This window comes from Rhinopithecus bieti, unplaced genomic scaffold, assembly GCF_001698545.2.
Source record: "Rhinopithecus bieti isolate Rb0 unplaced genomic scaffold, ASM169854v2 scaffold_18477, whole genome shotgun sequence".
NCBI lineage: Eukaryota > Metazoa > Chordata > Mammalia > Primates > Cercopithecidae > Rhinopithecus > Rhinopithecus bieti.
The window spans coordinates 615285-641785 of record NW_016809209.1 but is presented as its reverse complement, the minus strand read 5'-3'; the positions used below and the strand labels follow the sequence as shown (position 1 = coordinate 641785).

Here is a 26501-nt window from a genome sequence, read left to right as displayed (position 1 = left end):
AAACTATGATTAGTGAGAACTTCTTGTCTGCAACTATCATTTGTTAAAACTGTTTTTACTTATTTTAGTTGCAGTGACAACTTGCTTATGATCAAATACAGCATTATATGGACATGTTTATCTCTCTAGGCAGATCATCTTGATGAATAGTTGCTTTGGAAACTGTCAAGAGATTGTTTTTAATTCATTGAAAAGTCAGGAGGTATCAATTGATTTAAAGTTTCACGTCTTAGCAGTTTTAGTTTAAAATAATGCGATCAGCATTGAGCAGCATTAAAGTATAGATTTTATTTTCATTATTGTGTCCAGAGTTGGTTCCTTCTGGTGGGATCGTGGTCTCGCTGACTTCAAAAATGGAGCCGCAGATCTTCATGGTGAGTGTTACAGCTCTTAAAGATGGCGTGGACCCTAAGAATGAGAAGCAGCAAAATTTATTGTGAAGAGCAAAAGAACAAAACTTCCACACTAGGGAAGGGGAGGCCAGAAGGTTGCTGCTGCTGGTTGGGAGTGGTCAGCTTTTATTCCCTTATTTGTCCCCCTCCATGTCCTGCTGATTGGTCCATTTTACAGAATGCTGATTGGTCCATTTTACAGAGCACTGATTGGTCCATTTTACAAATGTCTAGCTAGCTACAAAGCGCTGATTGGTGCATTTTTACAGAGCACTGATTGGTACATTTTACAAACCTCTGGCTAGCTACAGAGCACTGATTGGTGCATTTTTACAGAGCGCTGTTGGTTCATTTTACAAACCTCTTGTAAGACAGAAAAGTTCTCCAAGTCCCCACTGGACCCAGGAATTCCAGCTGGCTTCACCTCTTATTATTATTGTCACGCATATCCATGTGAAGAGACTACCAAATAGGCTTTGTGTGAGCAATAACGCTTTTTAATCACCTGGCTGCAGGCGGGCTGAGTTCCAAAAGAGAGCAAGGAAGATAGGGGTGGGGCAGTTTTGTAGGATTTGGGTGGGTAGTGGAAAATTACAGTCAAAGGGGGTTTTTCTCTTGCGGGCAGGGGCAGGGGTCACAAGGTGCTCAGTGGGGGAGCTTCTGAGCCAGGAGAAGGAATTTCACAAGGTTAATACATCAGTTAAGGTGGGGCAGGAACAAATCACACTGGTGGAATGTTATCAGTTAAGGCAGGAACCGACCATTTTCACTTCTTTTGTGATTCTTCAGTTGCTTCAGGCCAACTGGATGTAAACCTGTAGGCTTGGGCTCAGAGGCCTGACAATTATGACTGATTCATTATTAAAAATTTAATGCAATATTGCTTATAAAAAAGTAAAACAGCATGGCTTTTTCCATCTAAAAGCGCTAGATGTGGCAAATATTTGCTATTAAAAGGTTGGGGTGGAGTTGAGAGCAGCTTTTTCATATTATGTACACAGGCCTCCTATACACGGCCAGTAAATCTTCCCAAAGGGTGGTGGGCATTTCCAACGGGCCAAACATGGCCTGTTACTCTACTATTTCTCTCTTCCAGCAGCAAGGTCTAGTAGCTCCAAGACCAACCACCTGATGGCCGCTAACCGTTCTACCCGTGGTCGTTTGGAACTCCGCGTGCCTTCCAGACCCGTTAAGGCCTTTGTCCGTTGAGGTTAGGACTAGGTGGTCTCGGCCAATGGGAACAGAGCGGTCACTGGGACCGGGTCTGCACCGCTCCGAGGCCTAATGAGGCGGCCGAGCCTGCCTGCGTCCGGAGGCCGCCTTCCCAGGCCCTCTGTACCCTCAGGTCCTCTGCTGATTGGTGTTCTTTCGGGCAGCCTCCAGGCTTCCAGGCCCGCCACTCCCGCCGCCATCCAAAGGCCCCCCTTGGTGGGGTTTCGTCCCGGCTGAGAGAGGCCGAGGCCGCCGTCAGTCATCGAGGTGGGGTGGGGAAGCTTCAAGGCCTGGGCCTGGCCAGGGGGCAGCCACAGCGGGGCCCCAGGTTTGTGCAGGGCGGAGGGCGCGGCCTGTCCTGGAGCCCCCAGCTCACCTGCCGGCGCAGGCCAGAGGAGCCTGGAGGGCTCTGGGGGACCGGCGCGCTCTGCCTCAGTTCGTAAGAGTCCGTAGTCTTCCTAATGTCGTCAGTCTAAGACAGTTAGTGTCCCAAATGGTTGATAGTGTTTTAGTTTACAATTTCAACACTTGTTAAGAGAAGAAAAGTTCAGATTACTAGGCCTAGATTCCTAATAAGTTTTGTTTTGTTTGAAATAGGGTCTCATTCGGTCACCCAGGCTTGGAGTGCAGTGGCTTGATGACAGCTCATTGCAGCCTCGACCTCCTGGGCTCAAGTGATCTTCCCACCTCAGCCTCCTGAACAGCGGGGACTACAGGTTCACACCACCATGTGTGGCTAATTAAATTTTTTTTGTTGTTTTTTTTTCAGAAACAGGGTTTCACTGTGTTGCCCAGGCTGGTTTTGAATTCTTGGGTTCCTGTGATCTTCCTGCCTCGGCCTCCTAAAGTGCTGGGATTGCAGGCATGAGCCACTGTGCCCGGCCCTAATACGTTTTTATAAATTTTTAAAAGTTGGAATTTGTGGTGTAGTTTTGATTGTCTACTGAAAAGGAATGATTGCAGTCTCCTTTTAGGTTAAAACAAAACAAAAAACAAACTTAAAATAACCCTTAGTTTGGTTAGGAATTTAATAAATTTGACATTTATTGCTCTTGAAAAATAGCTGTGATCATCTTTTTTCAGGGTAATCACTTTGATCAATATGAAGAGGGACACTTGGAAATTGAACAAGCATCACTTGATAAACCTACAGAATCCATAAGATGATCTTTGCTTAATTTTGGGTCTTAACCAGTTAGGTGGGTAGTGTTCATGTGACACTTAATGTGAATCAGGTTAAGCTTGTTAATAACCAATACAGTTTAGAGTTGTTTTCTTGCATGCCACACAGTAACCAGATAGAGTTTGGGATGTAATCTAATATTTAATATGTTGGGAAATCAATCCAAAACAATCTAGAAACACATTAGAATTTTGATGGGGGAAAAATATCTTTTTGGCCCATACTAATATTTTGTTGAAGGTAGCAAGTTAAAGTTTAGCATTTTGTGAATTGAATAAAGAAGTAGCCGGGCACGGTGGCTCAAGCCTGTAATCCCAGCACTTTGGGAGGCCGAGACGGGTGGATCACGAGGTCAGGAGATCGAGACCATCCTGGCTAACACGGTGAAATCCCGTCTCTACTAAAAAAAAATACAAAAAACTAGCCGGGCGAGGTGGCGGGCGCCTGTAGTCCCAGCTACTCCGGAGGCTGAGGCAGGAGAATGGCGTAAACCCGGGAGGCGGAGCTTGCAGTGAGCTGAGATCTGGCCACTGCACTCCAGCCTGGGCGACAGGGCGAGACTCCGCCTCAAAAAAAAAAAAAAAAAGAAGTAAAATATATTTTGATCCTTTATAGATTCACATTTTCTGGGCAATATAATTGTGTATGAAATGTTCCTACGTAAGTAGAATATGGAAACAAAATTTTTAAAGTTCCATTAGAAACAGTTAAGGGCTTGGTGCAGCAGCTCACACCCATATTGCAGCACTTTGTGGGGTTGAGGTGGGCGGATCACCTGAGGTCGGGAATTTGAGAGCAGCCTGGCCAACATAGTGAACCCCATCTCTACAAAATAGCAAAATTAGCTGGGCATGGTGGCGCACGCCTGTAATCCTAGCTACTTGGGAGGCTGAGGAACCAGAATTACTTGAACCTGAAAGGTGGAGGTTGCAGTTAGCTGAGATTGAGATCGTACCACTGCACTCCAGCCTGGGCGACAGAGCGAATTTCTGTCTAAAAAAAACAAAAACAAAAACAAAACAAAAAAAAAAACAGGGAGTAATACGTTTTATTTACCAGACTTGTGAAATATGGCAAGTTTGGGCTCTAGCTTAAGAAATGTCTAGTATTTGTCAAAAGTTGATTATTTCTATCTTTTCACGCTGCTTAGTTTTAGGCACTGATGATATCAAGCAATAGAACAAGGAGATTTATTTACCTGGCTCTTAGTTTAAAAACAAAACAAAACTTCGGCTGGGTGCGATGGCTCACACCTGTAATCCCAACACTTTGGGAGGCTGAGGTGGGTGGATCACCTGAGGTCAGGAGTTCAAGACCAGCCTGGCCAACATGGTGAAACCTCGTCTCTACCAAAAATACAAAAAAATTAGCTGGGCATGGTGGTGGGCGCCTGTAATCCCAGCTACTTGGGAGGCTGAGGCAGGAGAATTCCTTGAACCCAGGAGCTGGAGGTTGCAGTGAGCAGAGACCACACCATTGCACTCCAACCTGGGCAACAAGAACAAAACTGTCTCAAAAAAAAAAAAAAAATCTAAATATTTGAACATTATTTTATTTTGAAAACACATTACTTTTAAATAACAGTCCATTGTTAAAATGAACTTGCCATTATTGTCAGCCTTTACTATTTGTGCTTAAGTGTGCATATTCAATAAGGGTTTCAGTGAGTTATTGGTAAAACTTTAGTGGGGAAAAAAAGTCAAAGAGGGAATCTCAATCTTTATAACCATCATGACAAGCCCTCTTCCCCTTAAGAAACACTAGCTTCTTAGGAAAATAAGACGGCAATTTAGAGAGTGCAGATAGTTTAACTTTAGCTTTTATTTTCAAAACTGTAACATAGTAAAGGATCAACATATGTTATTGTTCCTAATTAGGTTGGTGTTGTGTGTGTTTGTGTATTTAGATGTTTATAGAAATTTACACAACTTGGGGTGTACAACATTTTTCTTCCACAGCCGTTGGCCCATACTAGCTAAGCAGCCATGATCTGGTTTGTTTTGCACGGTCTGCCTTTTTAAAATTTCTTCTCTTCTTTCTCTCCATCTGCCACTCTCCTTTTTTCTTTTTTTTGAGACAGAGTGTTTGCTCTGTCACCCAGTAGCGTGATCCTGGCTCACTGCAACCTCCGCCTCCTGAGTTCAAGCAATTCTCCTGCCTCAGCCTCCCAAGTACCTGGGATTACAGGCACCCACCACCATGCCCTGGATAATTTTTGTATTTTTGGTAGAGATGAGGTTTCACCATGTTGGCCAGGGTGGTTTCGAACTCTTGACCTTGGGCGATCCCCCTGCCTGGACCTCCCAAAGTGCTAGGATTACAGGCGTGAGCCACCGCACCTCGACTCCACCTCCCTTTCTTATTTCTGTCCTTCTGGTCCAGTGAAAACTGCATAGAGTACCTTCTGTCTTAATGTGCTGGCATGATGCTAGACTTAGGCATGGCGATAATTGACGGCACATGTGATAATGCTGCAAAGGGAGAATTCTCATCGGCTGTTTCACTAAAAGCCTAGTCTTGTGTTTTGACATAAGGATAAAATGCCAAGCTCACTTTGCTAAGGTAAAAATCACTGGTTTGTGTCTTGTTCTGTATTATTTTGGGGATTGTCACAATAATGAATCTGTAGGCTAGATCCGTATCTTGTATTTGAAAAATAATTTTTCCATTTTAATTTTAAAACTTAGGGGGGTCAAAGTTTAAAAACAGAGCTATCAGAATCAACTCCCCAGTACCATATTCTACAAGATGCATGGTTGGTTAATATTCTTACACAAGCTATAATTCTGTGGGTACTCAACAGTAGCAGGAAATTTAATTAGATGAAATTTGCAACCTAGTATTCATCATTACTCAACAAAGATTTTTTTAAACCACTAAATTAAATGATATTTAACATTTTAAAGCCTTCTTAGAGGGCTACACTGAAAGATTTTTGGAAAATTTATTCCTGTGGCACGTGAGGCTAATGCTGTTTTACCTCTCACAATGTCCAGGATTTTTTTCTAGCACATATCATAGGGAGAACACTATCAGAAGCAGTCTAATTGAGTAATCATTGTTGAATAATCTCAATGAATAGGAGAATTGATATATGCCTTATTTATTAAATAGTGCTACTTTCTCCACTTAAAATAGCAAATAGTATCTAGTACTCAGGCTGGATATTTAATTTTTTAAATAAATAAATGGATGTTCAGAAATGTATATTAATAATTATACTGCTAATGAAAATTAGAAGTATACTTAATATGTTTTGTTTAGAAACAAATTTTCATTATAGTCTGCCTCCAGTTTTTGTTTTTTTAAAAGTATCCTGGGCTCATCCCTGTAATCCCAGCACTTTGGGAGGCTGAGGAGGGAGAATCGCTTGAGCCCAGGAGTTCTAGATCATCCTGGGCAACATAATGAAACCTCATCTCTACAAAAATTTAAAAAGTAGCCAGCGAAGGCTGTGTGTGCCTATAATCCCAGCTACTCATGAGGCTGAGGTGGGAGGATTGCTTGAGCCCAGAAGGTCAAGGCTGCAGTTAGCTATAGTTGTACCACTGTACACCAGCTCGGGCAACAGAGCAACACCCTGTATCAAAAAAAAAAAAAAAAAAAAAGTCCTGATTTTCCCCCATCAATGAAATAATCAGCTGCTTAGCCCAGTTCTCCAGGTTGTGTGCTATAATAAACTTAAAGAAGGAAATTGTCCTTTAAAAACAAAACTAAACTGAGCAAGTGAAAGGCTTAATCTCCTCCTAACTTCTAATTAGAGAAGATAACAGTAAAACAATGTTTTCTTTCCTCAGTGACTCCAAAGAAAATTTTTTTTTTTTTGAGATGGAGTCTCGCTCTGTCGCCCAGGCTGGAGTGCAGTGGCCGGATCTCAGCTCACTGCAAGCTCCGCCTCCCGGGTTCACGCCATTCTCCTGCCTCAGCCTCCCGAGTAGCTGGGACTACAGGCGCCCGCCACCTCGCCCGGCTAGTTTTTTTTTTTTTGTATTTTTTAGTAGAGACGGGGTTTCACCGGGTTAGCCAGGATGGTCTCGATCTCCTGACCTCGTGATCCGCCCGTCTCGGCCTCCCAAAGTGCTGGGATTACAGGCTTGAGCCACCGCGCCCGGCCAAGAACATTTTATCATTGAATATGGAGATGTAAGACAATTTAATGTGCAATATTTGGTTTTAATGCAGAAATGTGTGGTTTAATCAGCTTTATAAATTGATTTCAGGAAATATGAGATTATTTTCAAATGGTTTACCTTTGTTTTCTGCTAACATTACTTATATTGAGACTTTTAATCATTTCTAGATTAATACTATAAATTACATTTTAATACATATAGAATATTTTGTGTTTAGAAATTTTCAATCTTTTCCTTTGAATGTATAGCACCATTTTTTTTCTGACATGGTTAGTGCTTATTTTAGCCTTGTCTTGGTACTTCACAATAACTATAAAAAGCAAAGAATTGGACAAAGGACTGCAGATGTTTCCGATACCTTGACCCCTTAAACAAAAACTGACGTTTAATTGTTGTTTTTAGCATTTTTTTATGTAGTTTACATTGAAATACCTTTTCCAGTGTGCTCCTGGGAAGATGAGACATTATGTGTGTTGGTTTCTCCCCCCTACATGCACTAATGACTCTATTTATTAATTTATGGAGAGGGAGTCTCGCTCTGTTGCCCAGGCTGGAGTACAGTGGCGACATCTTGCCTCATTGCAACCTCTGCCCCCCAGGGCCAAGCAATTCTCCTTCTCAGCCTCCCAAGTAGCTGGCATTATATAAATATATATATATGTTATATATATATGTGTGTGTGTATATATATACTATATATAGAGAGAGACACACTTTTTTTTTTAAACCAATCAAGTCTAGCCTGGATTTTGCTCTGATTGTTTTTTCATTTCTAGTGGTGGGACAGTCTTACACTTACAACTTACTTTGTATCATGAAAGCCTGACACATAAAACAACTAAACACAATGTATATTTTCTTTAAAATAGAATCTTAAAGTGGTGCTGTTTAGGTGGTAGATATGACTGTATACGTACTTTGATTTTATGGTTTTTTTTAATGTGAGACAGAGTCTTGCTGTGTCGCCCAGACTGGAGTGCAATGTCAGGATCTCGGCTCACTGCAACCTCCGCCTCTGGGGCTCCAGCAATTCTTGTGCCTCAGCCTCCTGAGCAGCTGGGATTATAGGCACCCGCCATCATGCTCGGCTACTTTTTGTATTTTTGTAGAGACAGGGTTTCACCATGTTGGTCAGGCTGGTCTCGAACTCCTGACCTCAGGTGATCTGCCCACTTTGGCCTCCCAAAGTGTTGAGATTACAGGTTTAAGCCACCACGCCTGGCCTGTTTTATGCTTTTTAGTGTTATTTTAAAACTTCATAAATGTATTCTTCCCCTTTTCCCTTTCCCCTTTTTCTCCATTTTAAAATGTTATGTACAAAAGTTGCCCAGTATACCATCAGAAAGTACCTTTATCCTATATGTTCTTCCCATGTAAAATACTAGCCAGCTTTTCTTTTTACATTAGTGTCCCTCTTATTTGGCACATTCACCCTATTATTAGCACCTTTTTGCATGCGTATATGTAGAATTATCTCTTGCTCATCATCTGTTTAAATGTCACTAGGCAGGGAAGAATATACTATTGGAATATTTTTGGTTTGTCTCTCTGTTTTGTCTGTCAGGATAATATTGGACACTGCTTACTCCAGAAACATGGGTGGAAGCTGGGCCAGGGATTGGGAAAATCTTTTCAGGGTAAGTCTTTACATTTACCAAAGAAAAAGAAAGAAAACTGTTTCTGATGCAGATCTTGTACCTGAATACATTTGTTGTCTTTTTAAAAAGGTGCTTGGGTTTTCCTGCTTCCCTGCCTTTCTACCCTTAGTCTATTTTTCCTATAACTATATTTTAAGTCACTGTTAAGCTTCTATATTTGCCAGTAATTTGCAAGAGTAAGCTGCTGTGTCATCAAAACTTTCAAGTCAAACATACTGTATGTGGCTCAACCTGTTTTAAATTTTTTGTTTGTTTGTTTTTTTGGTGGAGGTGATGGGTGGGTGGAGTGAAAGGGATGCGGAGTGAAAGGGATGCAAAACATCAGAGTATGCTTTCTTTGTACTATTTCGTAATGTATTGTGGCTTCAGTATTATAAAGAGAATCATCCAGTAGCAGAGTTTAATTTTTATCCTTTTAAATTCTCCCTGAAGCTGGTGATTGCCTTGGCTCTTTTGCACTGCAATAAGAAATCTATGTAGTGGTAGAAAGAAAAATTAACCCCCATGAAACATAAAATGAAAGCAGGGGTTTTTAAGGGCTCTCTAAGCAGAGAGGTTATTTCTCAGGTCCTTATCAAGGTCTGGAAAATGTATAGCTTAAAGATTCCATTGCATTTGTTACACTGTTTAACTATACCAGTCATTTGGATTATTTCAGCTTCTGAGTTCTTGCTAGTTGGAAACCAAGCAACTGCATTCAGTTTTTAGCTCTCTCAGATTCAAGAGCTGCTGTTTGTTCTTTGCAGATGTGATGTGAATGCTGCCTCCGAAATTATGGGAATCATTGTGTCTCTACCTCTGGTCATGGGGGAGCTTATTGTATAAGGGCATCTTTGGGGAGAAGTGTGCTACTGTTGACAAATTCTTTGAATTTTGGAAATGGATTTTGACAGTTTGAATGCTGAGGTCTGATCAATTCGAGTGTGTTGAGAGGACAGGTGTAGTGGTTCATGCCTGTAGTCCTAGCAATTTGGGAGGCTGAGGCAGGAGGATTGTTTGAGGCCAGGTGTTCAAGACCAGCATGGGTGACAGAGCAAGACCCGATCTCTATTTTTAAAACAAGAAAAAATTAATTAATTAAAGAGAGAGAGAAACCAAGAGGACAGGGCTTGACATACAGGACATTTTGGTTATTAAAACCTTTACTTTTTAAATTCTACTTCTGCAAATTCAGTGGTGACAAATGGGAGATGCTCAATAAGTATATTTTGATGGACTATTCATCACTAAGCATTAACCTATTCTTTTGGGGAGTTAGAAAGATTCGATTACCTTTAAACTTGTTTTCCAGTGGCACAGGAATTCTTTGCAAACAATACAAAGAATACTCTGATTAAGAGCAATTTGTATGGTATAGGCCACAGATTGGTGTTTGTTTGTTTTGAGACGGAGTCTTGCTCTGTTGCCCAGGCTGGAGTGCAATGGCACGATCTTGGCTCACTGCAACCTCTGCCTCCCGGTTCAAACAATTCTCCTGCCTTGGCCTCCTGAGTAGCTGGGATTACAGGCATGTGCCACCACGCCTGGCTAATTTTTGTGTTTTTAGTAGAGATGGGGTTTCACCATGTTGGTCAGGCTGGTCTTGAACTCCTGACCTCGTGATCTGCCTGCCTCAGACTCCCAAAGTGGCGGGATTACAGGCGTGAGCCACCGCACCCGGCTAGACCACAGATTCTCTAAGAGCCCAGGAGGGAGAAGATAATGAGGACTGAAATAGAGATGGCTTTTTGATAGAATTTGTCCCAGTGGTTTGCATAGGTGTAAGTGTTGGGTTGAACTAAATGGAGGTGATTGCTTTAGAAGGACAGAAGACTAGATTTGCTTTTCCCTCCAATTTGAAATACCTCTTCTATTCCAGGACGCCCAGGAGCATTGTTTTTACTGTCTTTGTTCAGGCACACAAGGTGGGGCCATTTCATAGTGGCTAGCAAATCTGTTTGAATCCTAGAATTTTTCATTTTAAGCATCAGAGACTTTAAAGTACAACTAGAACCCGCAGAGAGGAAAAGAGGGGGAAGAGATAGATAATGTATTTAAGAAAGCTTAGGTAAGTGGCTACTCACCTACTTTGAGTGATCCAAAATTATTATCAATTTTTGTTTTTAAGGAGATTTTAGGCAGGGTGCTGTGGCTCATGCCTGTAATCTTAGCACTTTGGGAGGCTGAGGCAGGAGGATCACCTGAGCTCAGGAGTTCGAGACCAGCCTAGGCAACATAGCGAGACCCCATCTCTGTCTTCTCTTACACCCCCCCACCAAAAATTAGTTGGGCATGGTGGTGCATGCCTGTGGTCCGAGTTACTCAGGAGCCTTGAGGTGGGAGGATTGCTTGAGCCCAGAAGGTTGAAGCTGCAGTGAGCTGTGATTGCACCACTGCACTCTAGCCTGGGTGACAGAGTGAGACCATGTCTCAAAAAAAAGAAATAAAAAAGAACAGTTTAGAATTTTGGTTCTCTTTAAGCTTTGAGCTTCTTGAAAAGAGGAATTAGGTTTTCTCTATATTTTACCTCCATCTCCATGGTAACAGGTGTGTATATATATATATTAAGTACTCAATAACACATGAATCTATTCATTTAAAAATGGTGCATTCTGTGGGTATACAGGAGTGTGCCTGTATATTTATGTTTGTATTTGCTTGACCATGAAGATAAAAATTTGTGTACAGATAGACTCTCTGAAGAGAAAATGAGTTGCATTTTACTATATTTTAAAAATTTGGTATCATGTACTTGTATTACTATTCAAAATATATCATTGTTTTAGAAAAGACCTAGAGTAGGCAGAGTGAAAGCAGAGTAGGGTTGGGGCATTTCTTTGGTTTTATTTATGTACACCTCCTTCCCAGTCTTGTTTCAGTTAGGAAATAAATGGTGACTACAGTAGAATAAGGCCTGCATTAGGTAAGTCTCAACAATATTTAGACTACATTTTATGACTAAATGAAAATGAGATTTTTTTTCCATTAGAGATGAGGTCTTGCTATGTTGCCCAGGCTGGTCTCAAACTCCTGGCCTCACGCAATCTTCCCACCTCAGCCTTGCAAAGTGCTAGGATTACAGGCAGAAAATTAGATTTGAATTCTATACAATATAATAGAAACATGTAATGTTACAATTTAGGCCTTATGGTTAAATTGGAATGCTAATTAATATTGCACTGACTTCTGACCTGGTGTGGTGGCTCACACCTGTAATCCCAGCACTTTGGGAGGCTGAGGCAGGAGGGTAGTTTGAGGACTGGAATTCAAGACCAGCCTGGACAACATAACAAGACTCTGTCTTAACAGAAATGGAAAAATTAGCCAGGTGCGATGGCACATGCCTGTAGTTCTAGCTACTTGGGAGGCTGAGGCGAGAGAATTGTTTGAGCCCTGGTGCTGGAGGTTGTAGTGAGCTGTGATGGGCCACTGCACTTCTTGCACTCCAGCCTGGGCAACACAGCTAGACCTGTCTCTATAAATAAATTATGCAAGACCTGTCTTAATCAATCAATAACAATATTTTACTAATTTCTTAAGAAAAACCATTCTTTGAGAAAATACTTTTGTTAATATTATAGTGACATAGATACATTTTCTGAATAGACTTTGCAGAAGCTAAGTTGTTTTCTGTCTCACTTTTCCTTTTCTTTCTTTCTTTTTTTTTTTTTGAGATGGAGTTTCACTCTTGTTGCCCAGGCTGGAGTGCTGTGGCACCATCTCAGCTCACTGCAACCTCTGCCTCCCAGATTCAAGTGATTCTCCTGGCTCAGCCTCCCAAGTAGCTGGGATTACAGGCACACACCAGAACACCCAGCTAATTTGTAATATTTTTGGTAGAGATAGGGTTTCACCATGTTGGCTAGGCTGGCCTTGAACTCCTGACCTCAAGTGATCGGTCCGCCTTGGCCTCCCAAAGTGCTGGGATTACAGGCATGAGCCACCGCGCCTGGCCTTACTTTTCCTTGTCAATTCATGTTTTCCTTTGTACAAAGGAAATAACGCTTAATATTTATTATGTGTCAAATATTGATCTAGAGTCTAGATGTTTTGCATTGTCTCATTTAATGAAATAGGTATTAGTATGCTCATTTTATAAATTAAGAGTTTTGGAAAGATTATACAGCTTCTGAGTCTCTGCCATTCAAACATATGCCTGACTTTGAAATCAATATTTATACTTTTTCCCTTCTCAGGAAAAGCTGATACTGAAAATAGGAATAGGTAGGTGGTAGGATAGCAAACATGAAGCTCCCCCAAATCACAAAGGTATGGACTGTCAGAAAGGCTGAGTTATACACAGAGCTGGTGTAGCTGAAGGAGCATGTAGCTGTAATCTCTGTTTTCTGCTAATTAAATGGGCCTTGGAGTCTTTATACAGTTGCCAAAGGCAAGCATAATTTTAGTTATTTACGAACCAGATTTAATAAGGTATGGGCTCAGACCTTTTTAATGGAATAAATATAGACAATAGAGAGGAGGCCCAGATAATAAACAAGATTAGTCAGAATTGGCTGTTGACAGTAAGAGGTTAGGTTTTAGGGATAAAATAGAAAAGGAAAGGGCCAGATGTAGTGGCTCACACCTGCAGTCCCAGCACTGTGGGAGACCAAAGCAGGAGGATCGCTTGAGGACAGGAGTTCAAGACTAGCCTAGGTAACATAGTGAGACCCTGTCTCTACAAAAATTAAAATAAATATAAGGATGAAAGGGATTGCAGGAGAGGAGAGGGAATGAGAATGGGGAACTTGCATGCTGTGCAGAAAGGGACTACTTGTTTCGTAGTAGAGCGATCATCACATTTAAAGGATAAATGAAAAGACCTTAAATGTGAGTTAAGTAAAGAAAAAATAATAATCAGGAAAGAAGTCGCAGTTCCAGTGGCATGTGCCTGTAGTCCTAGCTATTCAAAAGGTTAAAGCAGAAGGATCAATTGAGCCTGGGAGTTTGAGCCCGGGCAACAAAATGAGACCCCATCTAAAAATTAGCCAGGTAAGGTTAGCACACACCTATAGTCCTAGCTACTTGGGAGGCTGAGGTAAAAAGATTGCTTGTGTCTAGGATTTGAAGGTTACAGTGAGCTATGATTATGCCACTGCACTCCAGCCTGGGCAACAGGGCAAGACCTCGTCTCTAAATAATAAAAATAATAAAATAAAAAAAATAAAATGCTAAACGGGTTCGAAAGAAGAGTGACTAGGGATGACTTCAGTAAGAAGTCCTGAGGAGAGAGGAATAGATATTTCCAAAGATAGGAGATACTGATGTATACACAGTAATTGCAGTTGACAAAGAGTAGGCATAGCTAATTGGAGCCGATTGTGTCCATGGTATAGTGGATGTCATGCATTCTTTGACAGAAGAAACCACCTCAAAAATTTTTTTAATGTTGAACTTCAGTATATGAAAGAGAGGGGAAACCCACACAATTTTTTTGTTTTTTTTTTGAGATGGAGTTTTGCTCTTGTCACCGAGGCTGGAGTGCAATGGCACGATCTCGGCTCACTGCAACCTCCGCTTCCTGGGTTCAAGTGATTCTCCTGCCTCAGCCTCCCGAGTAGCTGGGATTACAGGCATGAGCCACCACACCCAGCTAATTTTTATATTTTTTAGTAGGAAATTCTCATGTCCTGTGAAGAGAAAATAGTGGGGAGGAAGAGAGGAAAAACAACAACAACAACAAACAAAAGAACAATCCTGGAAAAATTGATATAGGCCACATTACTCTGAAGTCCATGATTTAGTAGGCAGGGATGAAAGTGGTTTATGTATGTAAACAGGTTGCTGTTATTTTCTTCTGAAGTTTAAGTTGTCTGACTTCAGTTCACAGGATTTTAAGAAAGCACAGCTTAGTTTTCAGTGACTCCAAATTAGGAAAAATGGAAAAAAGAAGGAAAAAAATTGAAAACATTATTTTGGAGACTTGTAACCAAGACAAATTAAATTTGGTGCAAGCTGTAGAAAGTAATCCAAATTGAAAAAAAAAAATAGGCAAGACTAGAATCTAACAACAGGTATACAATCATTTGGAAACAAAAGTTTTCTCCAGTTTCCCATTTTACTGAAGACAAATCATGGTAGGATTCATTAGCTTATTATACTTGGTCTATATATTTGTATACAATGCAGCAAGAATAATTATTTTTTTTTTTACATAGGCTTTTAAATTGCCTTTGATGGAACTTTGTTCCATAAGAGAAATCTAAGACTTTTTAAAGTCCAGCCCAGCCATGGATTGTGCCATTAAATACTCATGAGCTGGGTGAAATTACCTCTCCTCTTGGGGTTCTAAGATAAACCTGGGGCTTCTGTGCCTGTCAGAAAGTGACATTCTTTACTTACCACAGGTCAGAAACCCTGTTCAGGGACTGTGTACACAAAATATGAGGCTAGTTTTCCAGGTTTGATTCCTTTAAGGAAAGCACACCATTCCAGTCAAAGCCTTGGTAAAATAACCACTTTCTCCAATTGCATCCTGTTACAAGTGAAAACAGACTCTTGGTGCACTTATGCAAATAACTATATTGCCATAAGTTAAGAATACTCACAAGTAGTTTCCAATTCTGGAGAAATCAGGTAGAGAGAAACAAATATGCTCCAAATTTTGTTGATAAGAGTATACAAAATTGTTAAAACTTTCATTACCTCAAAAGAAGTTAAGACTCTGAAAAACAAAACAAGGGATCAGTAAACATATTAAAGAGTCAAAAAGATTGGTTAAATCTATGCAGCTAATTCCTGTTCTCTCATGTAGTTCATCAGTATCAATTCATGAACATTTTAGCTCTCCATGAGTCCTGAAAGTTTTCCCTCTATTCTAATGTCACAGTCTCCAAAGTTATCCGAAATCTGCATTCAAGAGCACCAGTTGGAGGCTGGGTGTGGTGGCTCATGCCTCTAATCCCAGCACTTTGGGAGGCTGAGGCGGGCAGATCATGAGGTCAGGAGATCGAGACCATCCTGGCTAATGCGGTGAAACCCCATCTCTACTAAAAATACAAAAAATTAGCTGGGCATAGTGGCAGGCACCTGTAGTCCCAGCTACTCGGGAGGCTGAGGCAGGAGAATGGCGTGAACCCGGGAGGCAGAGTTTGTAGTAAGCCAAGATCGCACCACTGCACTCCAGCCTAGGCGACAGAGAGAGACTCTATTTCAAAAAAAAAGAACACCTGTTGGAGATTTATAGCTGATTATAAGACCACCTTCTAAAGAGGACCAAAACAAGATAACAATTGTCCATGAATGAAAAAAAAAGTTTTAAGGTAGCCATAGTTAAAAGACACAATTGACAAGGAATTTTGTTATCTCTGTGGCACACAATAATTGTAATATAACAATTATGATTATTATTGATAATGTACACTAAGTTATATCAGAATTACAGGAGTTTCCTGTAATTTTGGAACACATACCAATAACATATTTGTATATATACAGCCCAAAGAAAACCCAACACCACTTCACATTTGACAATGCCTCCTGTATAATTTTTTGTACCAAATAAGCCAAATTATGTCTTTTTGGGCTTTAGGGAAGCTAATATCTTAAAGGATTAATTAGGTTAGAAAATATATAATTCATAATTTAATTTTAGAAAGTTTGTCAAATATAAAAGGTTTAAAACACCTGATATTACAAAATAGGATCACAGGTCATTGTAAAGTCATGTATTTAATCAAAGTGATAATTCAAGGATTAGAAAAACACAGACACACACACACACACACACACACACACACACAAACTGGCCAGGTGCAGTGGCTCATGCTTGTAATCCTAGCACTTTGAGAGCCCGAGGCAGGTGGATCACCTGAGGTCAGGAGTTTGAGACCAGACTAGCCATCATGGTGAAACCCCATCTCTAGTAAAAGTACAAAAATTAGCTGGGTGTGGTGGCTGGTGCCAGTAATCCCAGCTACTCAGGAAGCTGAGGCAGGAGAATCACTTGAACCCAGGAGACAAAGGTTGCAGTGAGCCAAGATTGTGCCATTGCACTCCAACCTGGGTGACAAGAGCGAAACTCGGTCTCAAAAAAAAAGCAAAAACTTTCATTCTTTGATGAGACAATTTTCTAAACAAAAAAGCCCTAATAAAAATAGTATGAAGCCAATTACATTTGTTTTCAAAATTTTATAAACAATCTATACAATTTAATCTTGATTATAAACTATAACTTCCATAAGCCTTTTATAATCTTTATAACCTTTATAATAGAGTTGGCTAATGCTTCTAGAAAACCTTGTTAATCTGACACAGGGGTCCATATACTGATTTTGCATCAGTGTGCCTTTGACATTAATTAATTTACAAAGAAACTGAACTTATTTTGTCTTTGAAAATTGGCCCTTACAATCTTACATGCCCACCTCTTCTGCCTCAGGAACTGACTGAGATTTTGATGAGACTTTGGTTCCATTCCTGGACACAGATTCAACTGGCCCCCTGGGGCCAGAGCAGTTCACTGCTGCATACCAGGATCTGAATGACAAGCTGACTCAGCAAGAAAGGCTCCCAGAGGTGGTTCCAATGCTAGACTGGGACCAGAACCAGGCCCTAGCTTGGCCTCTTCACCTCAAAAGTAAGGTTCAAACTGTATATCGAGATCAGGCTGCAGATCATCAGGCATATGAAATATTGTGGCCGGGCGCAGTGGCTCAAGCCTGTAATCAGCACCTTTGGGAGGCAGAGATGGGCGATCTACGAGGTCAGGGATCGGAGACCATCCTGGCTACACGGTGAAAATCCGCTCTACTAAAAAAACATAAAACTACAAAAACTAGCCAGGCGAGGTGGCGGGGCGCCTGTAGTCCAAGCTACTCGTGAGACGAGGCAGGAGAATGGCGTGAACCGGGAAGGCGGAGCTGCAGTGAGACTGGAGATCCGGGACACTGCCATCCCAGCTGGCGACACGAGCGAGATCCCGTCTCAAAAAAAAAAAAAAAAAAAAGAAAAGAAATACTTGTTCCACCTCTAGACAGTCAGAATTCAAAAGCAACCAAGTTTATTGTGTTGATGAAAAGAGTCAAACTCTGTAAAATATTTGAAGAGGTTTATTCTGAGCCAAATCTGAGTGATCATGGTCTGTGACACAGCCCACAGGAGGTCCTAAGAACATGTGCCCAAGGTGGTTGGGATACAGTTTGGTTTTATATATTTTAGGGAGGCATGAGACATCAATCAAATACATTTAAGAAATACATTGGTTTGGTTCAGAAAGGTGGGACAACAAAGTGGGGGCTTCCAGGCTACAGGAAGGGTGCCTGGCTCTTAGCTGGTTCTCTCCTGGATCTGGAAAGAAAGGAAGGAAAACAAAGGGGGCAAGGGGATTCTCTATGGCATGTGAATTTTTCCCACAAGAGACTTTGCAGGGCAATTTCAAGGTATGGCAAGGAAATATATTTTGGGTTAAATATTTTTTCCTTGTTTCATAATGTTATGCCAGAGTCAGATTGAAAAGTAAGTCATGATCTATAGGGTCAAATAAAACCCATCTAATGAGAATTTATGGTTTGTAGGGCATGCCTCCCTTAGACCCCTTAGGTAGGAATTTGGGCAAGATAAAAACTCAGAGCTTAGTCCTCAATTGTTTTGCCCAAGAACCTGAAGAAAGATCTAGCTCAGCATTGGAGGCTTGCTAAGGTTGATGGAACTCCACACTGATTTGTATCAAAACCTCAGCATCAGAAACAAATTTTGCAGGCTGAGTATTTAGATTCAGGTACGGATATGAGTGACCATGGCTCGTGACACAGCCCTTGGGGGGTCCTGAGAACATGTGTCTGAAAGACTCTCCCTGGGGCCTGAAAGCCTGGGGAGATGAAGAGCTCCTCCCTTCTCAGGCCCAGTCCCAAGGTGCAAGGCCACCTGTGCCAGCACCGTGTTCCAGCAAGGGAGCAGAAGCAGGAAGGGGGCTTGCCGGAAGACATGTACCCCTGCAGATCGAGAAGGAGGCCATCTGGGTACCACATAGCAGTTATATCAGACTGGGACACTTCTTGTTTATAGGAGACTATAAAACCCCAGCCCAGTCCTCTCTTGGGGCTGTCGCCATTTTAGGCCTCAGCCAGCCTGCACCCAGGCACTCATTACCTTGTGTTGTTTGTTGGTGCGCTCTCGGGCTTCAAACCAACACAAGAACCTTACAGTGCCCAAGGTGGTTGGGGTACAGTTTGGTTTTATGTATTTTAGGGAGGCATGAGGCATCAATTGAATACATTTAAGAAATACGATGGTTTGGTTCATAAAGGCAGGACAACTCAAAGTGGGGGCTTCCAGGCTACAGGTAAATTTAAACATTTTCTGGTTGACAATTGGTTGAGTTTATCCGAAGACCTAGGATCAATGGAAAGGAATGTTCCGGTTAAGATAAAAGATTGTGGAGACCATGTTTTGTTGTGCAGAGGAATCTCTCAGCAGACTTCAGGGGGAAAGCAGGTTATAAATATTTCTTATCAGACCTAAAAGAGTGTCTGGCTTTTAGTTTATTCTCTCCTGGATCTGGAAAAAAAAAGGAAGGAAAACAAAGGGGAAAGGGGATTGATTCTCTATAGAATGTGGATTTTTCCCACTTGAGACATAGCAGGGCAATTTCAAGGTATGGCCAGGAAATATATTTTGGGTTAAATATTTTTTCATTGTGTCAGAGTCAGATTGAAAAGTAAGTCATGATATATAGGGTCAAATAAAACCCATCTGGTGAGAATTTATGGTTTGTGGGGCATGAGTCCCTAGACCCCTTAGGTAGGAATTTGGGCAAGATAAAAATCAGAGCTTAGTCATCAACTGTATCCAGGCAGCCTGCCTGCAGAACTCCAGTGAACTCAGATAAGCCTCGAGGGCCCCCTGAGCAATAGACTTTCTTAATTCCATCTAGAGCCTGAGACTCAACCCAGAGACCCTTGAAGAGATCCAGTCCTCTTAACTCCAGCAAGAAGCCCCAGCACAGCTTCCACAAGCTCCCTGAGGAGGTAGAACCTTCTTTAACCCAGCAGGAGGCCCCAGCTCTGCCTTCTCAGTCCCTTGAGGGAGTCCAGTCTTCTTCAACAGGAGTCCCCAGAACAGCAGTTACCCCCCTCTGAAGAGATTGTAGCTCAGCCATCAATACATCATGAGGTAAATGTCCCATCGAAAAGTTGGAATGAAGCTTAGCACTCACACTTGCCCAATGTCAAGCCAGGAACAGGCTGCCTCTCAGCCTCCAGAGCACCCCAAGGAAGTCAACTCTTCCTCAGCCCAATTAAAGGCCCCAGCTCAGACACCAGAGTTCCCTGAGGAGATGAAACCTTCTGCAACTCAGCAAGGGACCCTAGCTGAGCCTCCAGGTCCTCCTGTGGAGGTTCAACCTTCCCCCAGTGAGCAGGAGCAGCCAGTTCAGCCTTCTGAGTTTCCTAGGGGAGTTGAACCTTCTCAGACCCAGCAGAAGGCTCCAGCTCAGCCTCCAGAGTCTATGAAGAATGCAGCTCAAACTCCACCAAATGTTAGGGTGACAGTTCAGCCTCCACGTAAGGATAAAGCTCAGTATAACTTGCCCAACATTACATTCAAAGTTGCAGATGTGGATGTTACTATAACTTCAGAGCCTACCAGGGAGACTGAATCTTCTCCAGCCCAGCAGGAGGCCCCAACCCAGTCTCCAGAGGAGGTGGAACCTTCTGCAACACAAGAGGAGGTTCCAACTGAGCCTCCATGTCCTCCTGTGGAGGCTGACCCTTCCCCCAGTGAGCAGGAACAGCTTAGCCCTCTGAGTCTTCTGGTGATGTTGAATATTCTCCAGCCAAGCAAAATACCCCAGCTCAGCCTCCAGAACATCATGAAGTCAGTTTCACCTCTAGGTCACCATCAAGCTCAGCATTCTGATTTGCCCAGTGTCACTGTTAAGCCTCCAGATATGCAGCTTACCAGAGCAACAGAGCCTACTGCAGAGGTGGGAACTTCTCCAGTCTATCAGGAGGGTACAGCTCAGCTCTCAGGGCCGGTTAATGATGTAGAACCTTACAGGGGCCCACCTCTGCCTCCAGAGTCGTTGGAAGAGGCTAGGCCTTTACCAGTTCAACAGGAGACTTCAGTTCAGTCTCCAGAACCTATTAAGGATGAGAACCCCTCTGCAACCCAGCAGGAGGCTACAGCTGAGCATCCACAGACCCCTGAGGTGGTTGAGTCATCTTTAATCCAGCAGGATGCCCCAACTCAGACTCCAGAGCTCTCTAAAGAAGTTGTAGCTCAACCTCCAGAGCATCATGAGGTAACAGTTTCTCCTCTAAGTCATGATCAAGTTCAGCCTCCAATACTGCACAATGTCACTGTTAAACCTGTAGATCACATGGTTACCATGACTCGAGATTTCACTAATCAGGTTGAAATTTTAACCCAACGGGGACCCCAGCTCAGCCTTTAATGTCCCCTGAGCAGTTTCAACATTTGAAAGACCAGCAGCAGAGATTATAATTCAGCAGCTAAGTACCCTTGAAAATGATGAACTTCCTCCAGTCCATCAAGAGCCCACAACTCAGCCTCCAACTGAGCTCTCCTCAGACTTTGAAGGTTCATTGAAAGGTGGGATGATATTTTCACCTCTAGATCTATCTTCAACATTCAAAAGCAATTCAACTTTGCCTAATACCACAGTTAAAAATGTGAATATGGAGCTTCCCATACCTTCAGCAGTCACTGGAGGTTGAAACTTCTCCAGTCCAGCAGGACAACCCTCCTATTCCCACTGAGCAGGCTGACTTTTCTCTAGCCCAGCCTGATCTCCCTTCCCCATCTCTGCATTCTCCTGAAAAGATTGAACCTCCAGTCCAGTAAGAGGCCACAGATCAGACTCCAGGTCGCCCTAAGAAGGTAGAACCTTCTCCAGTCCAGTAAGAGTTCCAAGCTGAGTCACCAGAGCCCCCTAAGGAGGTTGAACCATCTGCAACCCAGTAGGAAGCCTCAGATCATCCTTCAAAGTCCACTGAAGAGGTCAGTCCTCCATCGCAGCAGGAGATACCAGCTAAGCCATCAGAGCCACCTGAGAAGGTCGAACCATCTCCAGTCCTACAGCAGCCCCCAACTCAGCTTTTAGAGCCAACTGAAGAGGTAGAATCCTCTCCAGCCTAGCAGGCAGGCCCTGCTCAGTCTTCAGAGCCCCCTATGGTGATAGAAACCTCTCTGACCCAGCAGATGGCCCCATCTTTGCCTCCAGAGTTCCCTCAGGAGTTGGACCATATCTAACTCAGCAGAAGGCTCCAGCTCAGATTCCAGAGCCCCCTATGGAGGCAGAACCTTCTCCAACCCTGCAGGAGGCCACAGTTCAGACTCCAGAGTCCCCTAAGGACATAGAACTTTCAAGCCATCAGATGGTACCAGCTCAGCTTCCATAGCCACCTAAGGAGGTTGCTGCTCAACCTCCAGCTCACTATGAGGTGACTGTTCCAACACAAGGTCAGGATCAAGCTCAGCATTCAATATTGCCCAGTGTCACAGTTCAACCTTTGGATCTGGGGCTTACCATCAATCCAGAATCCATGACAGAGGTTGAACTTTCTCCAAACACGCAGGAGACCCCAACTCAGCCTCCTAAGAAAGTTGTACCCCAGCTTCCAATATATCAAGAGGTAACAGTTGCAACACCAGGTCAGGATCAAGCTCAGCATTCAGTGTCACCCAGCATTACAGTTCAACCTTTGTACCTGGGACTTACCATAACTCCAGAACCCAGTACAGAGGTTGAACATCCTACACCCATGAAGAAGACTATAGTTCCTCCAAACCACCCTTAGGTGACATTTCCACATCCAGAGCATGTTCAGACTCAGTATTCAAACCTGACTCAAGCCACAGTTCAACCTTTGGATCAGGGGCTTACCATCACTCCAGAATCTACTACAGAGATTGAACCTTCTACAGCTCTGACGACTACCTTTTCTCCTCCAAAACATCCTGAGGTGACACTTCCACCTTCAGACAAGGGTCAGGCTCAGTATTCAAACCTGACTCAACTCACAGTTCAACCTTTGGATCTGGGGCTTACTATCACTCCTGAATCCACTACAAAGGTTGAACCTTCTACAGCCCTGACGACTACAGCTCCTCCTCCAAAACACCCTGAGATGACATTTCTGCCTCCAGACAAAGGTCAGGCTCAGCATTCAAGCCCGACTCAAGTCACAGTTCAACCCCTGGACCTGGAGCTTACCATAACTACAGAACCTACTAGAGGTTAAACCGTCTCCAACCATGGAGGAGAGCTCAACTCAGCCTCCAGACCTGGGGCTCGCCATCACTCCAGAACCCACTACAGAGACTGGACATTCTACAGCCCTGGAGAAAACTACAGCCCCTCATCCAGACCAAGTCCTAACTCAGCATCAAAACCTGACTGAAGTCACAGGTCTACTGCTAAACTAGAACCTACTCAGGATTCATGGGTGCAGGCTGAAAGTTATGCTCAAAAGGCTTTAACTACACAAGAGGGAACTGACTCAACAGCTCGAGTTTGAGGATTCTACAGCAACTGTTTTCCACGAAACAAATGGTATGAATTTTAAAAATTAATTTATATATATATATATATTAGTTTTTTGTAAAGATGGGGGTCTCGCTTTGTTGTCCAGGCTGATCTTGAACTCCTGAGGCTCAAGTGATCTGTCCACCTTGGCCTCCTGAAGTGGTGGGATTACCGGCACGAGCCACCGTGCCTGGCTCAAGCGCCTCTAGATTCACAGTAGACACTGCACTAGCTGATCCTTCCCATTTCTAGTTCAGGTCTTTCATTTCATACGTTAAGGTGCGCTGACTCCCAGTCCATGGCCTTTTTGATATCTTTATGGGAGTAGAATGTGGCAAGATTTTTTTTAGCCTCAAAGACTCTCAAAGTTTAAGAAGTATTGCTTTAAATGATTTTTTAAAAATATCCCTTATTAGAAAAGGAAAACCCACTATTTTTGTAGAAGCCTTTTGCTGTAGAACAATGGGATGGAATAAAGGTAGCTCACAAAATAAGGGAATATTTCTAACCTTGTTTCTTCTCTCCAAATTCTTCTATACAGGTCCAGACAGATGGGCATTGTTTCCTTTCTATTAACTGAGGAGACAGGATGACAGGACTGGAGTATGTCATCACTGTCCTAAATGTACTGAAATCTTAACAACTTTAGCTGAAAAAAAGGCCAAAGCAGGCTGTGAAAATATATTTAAATGACAAACTTCAAAATGATCTATGCTAGAATCCCAAGGCAGGCAGGGAAAACTGATTCCTTGGAGGAAGGTAGTCAAAGAAATAAGCAAAGTGACCTAGACCCTCATCCAGTATGTGTCATGTACTTGGGGAGGGAGTAACCCCTTTCCTTTATTCATCTACGTATGTCCATGAGCCATGAGAACACACCTCTCCACATGAAGCTCCTCAATACAAGACCTCTGATTGCATCACGTAAACCCTCTTACAGGGGCAAAGTCTAGAGAATCTGAAATGGTGAGCCTATATCTTAATCAAAGCCCTGAGAATAACCTTGAGGAAGACTCCCTGGTAATGAGGAACAACGGAAGAATCAAGGTGTCTGGAATCAGGCAGACCTGGGTTTGAATTCTGGCTCTGTCACTTTCTGGTGAAGTGACTTGAATAATGAATATGACCCTTTCTGGGTAGCATTTACAGCACAAGGGCATTTGGGAAATAAATGAAAGACAATGTATATAGCACGTAGCAGGGGGCTGGACACAGTGCTGCTGCTCAGCTATCATGATGTCACATGTGCACTGGCCAGTGAGCATAAACCCTTGGGATGTCCAGAGGTGGTAAAGCCAGGAGTTCCAGAAGTGTGGGATTCTCAGAAGGAAATGGAGCTCTCTTCTCTAAAGGTCCTATTCAAGTTAGAAAGTAAGATACAATGCACACAAAGCCAAATTGTCGTCATTCAGCTCCTATTACAGGGGAATGAAGAGCTTCATAGAAAATTACTTGCAAAGCTTGTAAGTGGTTTTGCCACTTATTAGCCATGTGAACCCAAGCAAATTACCCAGCATCTCTGAGTTTCAACTTCCTCATCTACACAATAGGAATGATAATAATATCTACATCACAAGAGTTGTTGGAAAAATGAAAATGAGATCTCATAGGAGGTAACATGTATTGAGCATTTACCATATGCCAAGCACTATTCTAAGAACTTTGGACATGTTATCTTGTTGGAGGCCACACAAACATTTCTTATGATTAGGCATAATTGAAGCCCGTCAGTAACAACATGAACCTGTGATCAATTAAGCAGCTGACCAATCATTACCCCCTCCTCCTTGATCTTGTTATCCAATAAATACAAAGGGCTGTAGAAGCTCAGGCGCTGCCTTTGCTCACTAGAAGCAGGGAGCTCTCTTCTTCTTCCCCATGCTAGCCTTTCCTTCAAACAGTTTATTTTGTCTTAAGTTTTCATTTCTACATTCATCGCTTCGTTCAGTCTTGTAATGACAGTCTCAGGCAGTAAGAGTAAGTGCTGTAATGATGATCTCAAGCACTTAACAGTAGTAACTGCTGTAATGATGGTCTCAAGCAGTAACAGTAGTAACTTCTGTAATGACAGTCTCAAGTAGTAGCAGTGGCCATCGGCCACAAGTGGCACCCAAACAGGGATATCAGGGGAAAAAAGAGACCTGAAGAGACCCAAAGGGACCTGAAGAAGCCTGCAGGGATAAATACAGATAAATAGAGATAGAGACAAATAGAGGTAGGTAGAGATGAGATGAGCAGGTAGAGATGAGAAGGAAGAGATGAAAAGGGACAGTTGAGAAGGGAGAGATGAGTAGGAAAAGAAAGGGACTTGCAGAAACTAATAGGCACCATAGGAACAGATAGGGATAAAGACTAGCAAACACTAGCAATATAAGGTCAGTGCCCTAAAAAGGTACAAAAGTAGAGACTAGTAGAGACTAGCAATGACTAGCAGAGATTCTCAGGGACAGATAGGGTCCTATAGGGACTTGAAAGAGGACAGTCTGCTGGAGAAAAAAAAAAAAAAAAAAAAAAAACCCTAAAGCCCAGAGGAAAAGAAAACTAAAAACCAACCAAAAGAACAAGAAGTCTGCCAGCAGCAACATAAGATCAGTGCTCTAAGAAGGTACTGGTCAGTGCCCTAGAGGTACAAAGAATGGGAAATTTTTGAATCAGGGTAACATGAGGAAGTATTTGGTTATTTTCTTTTTTTTGTTTGGAGTTTAGTATGTACCATCTTTTATTTCAGGGTCTGAGATAATTTTTGCTCCACCTACAGCACCTATCAAAAGTGGTGAATTGCCGGGCGCGGTGGCTCAAGCCTGTAATCCCAGCACTTTGGGAGGCCGAGACGGGTGGATCACGAGGTCAGCAGATCGAGAACATCCTGGCTAACACGGTGAAACCCCGTCTCTACTAAAATACAAAAAACTAGCCAGGCGAGGTGGCAGGCGCCTGTAGTCCCAGCTACTCAGGAGGCTGAGGCAGGAGAATGGCGTAAACCCGGGAGGCAGAGCTTGCAGTGGGCTGAGATCCGGCCACTGCACTCCAGCCTGGGTGACAGAGTGAGACTCTTGTCTCCAAAAAAAAAAAAAGGGGGGAATAGGAGAGGGAGGATGAAAATTGACTTGAACCATCTTCTTTTGGGGCTACAAAAGGCTAACTTTAGCTTTGGCTTTCACAGATTGTAAATATGTGCTGGCACTTGTGAGCTGTGCAGACGACTTGGGAGGTTTTCTCAGAACTTGTCAAGATGTGGGAACTGAGCTTCATTGCTCTGCAGTATTGACTCAGGTAATGGCTAATTTGGTAGCTGACAGATCTAAAGGAAGCCAAGGGTCAAGCCCTAAAGTGGGAAAGTGTTATAAGTGCAGAAAAATTGAACCTTCCAAAAAAGACCTCTGGGCAGAAGGGATTTTATAATGCAGCTTCCTACCCCACAACAGAAAAAATGCCAAGACTTTGCCCTCATTGCAA

At 42.7% G+C, this 26501-nt stretch overlaps 1 protein-coding gene across 1 annotated transcript; it reads left to right on the top strand.

The window, feature by feature from the left end:
* The first annotated feature begins 327 nt into the window (after positions 1 to 327).
* Positions 328 to 26501, top strand: LOC108539942 (leucine-rich repeat-containing protein 37A3-like). Its single transcript, XM_017888903.1, has 6 exons — positions 328 to 374; positions 1489 to 1871; positions 2688 to 2803; positions 8485 to 8557; positions 19431 to 23072; positions 26209 to 26501. Exon 5 carries the CDS (start codon positions 19674 to 19676, stop codon positions 20949 to 20951), a length of 1278 nt encoding a protein of 425 aa, XP_017744392.1. The 5' UTR covers positions 328 to 374; positions 1489 to 1871; positions 2688 to 2803; positions 8485 to 8557; positions 19431 to 19673; the 3' UTR covers positions 20952 to 23072; positions 26209 to 26501.

Excerpts from the sequence above, each read along its gene's own strand:
- LOC108539942 (XM_017888903.1), top strand. The coding sequence starts at position 19,674 with ATGTCCCATCGAAAAGTTGGAATGAAGCTTAGCACTCACACTTGCCCA.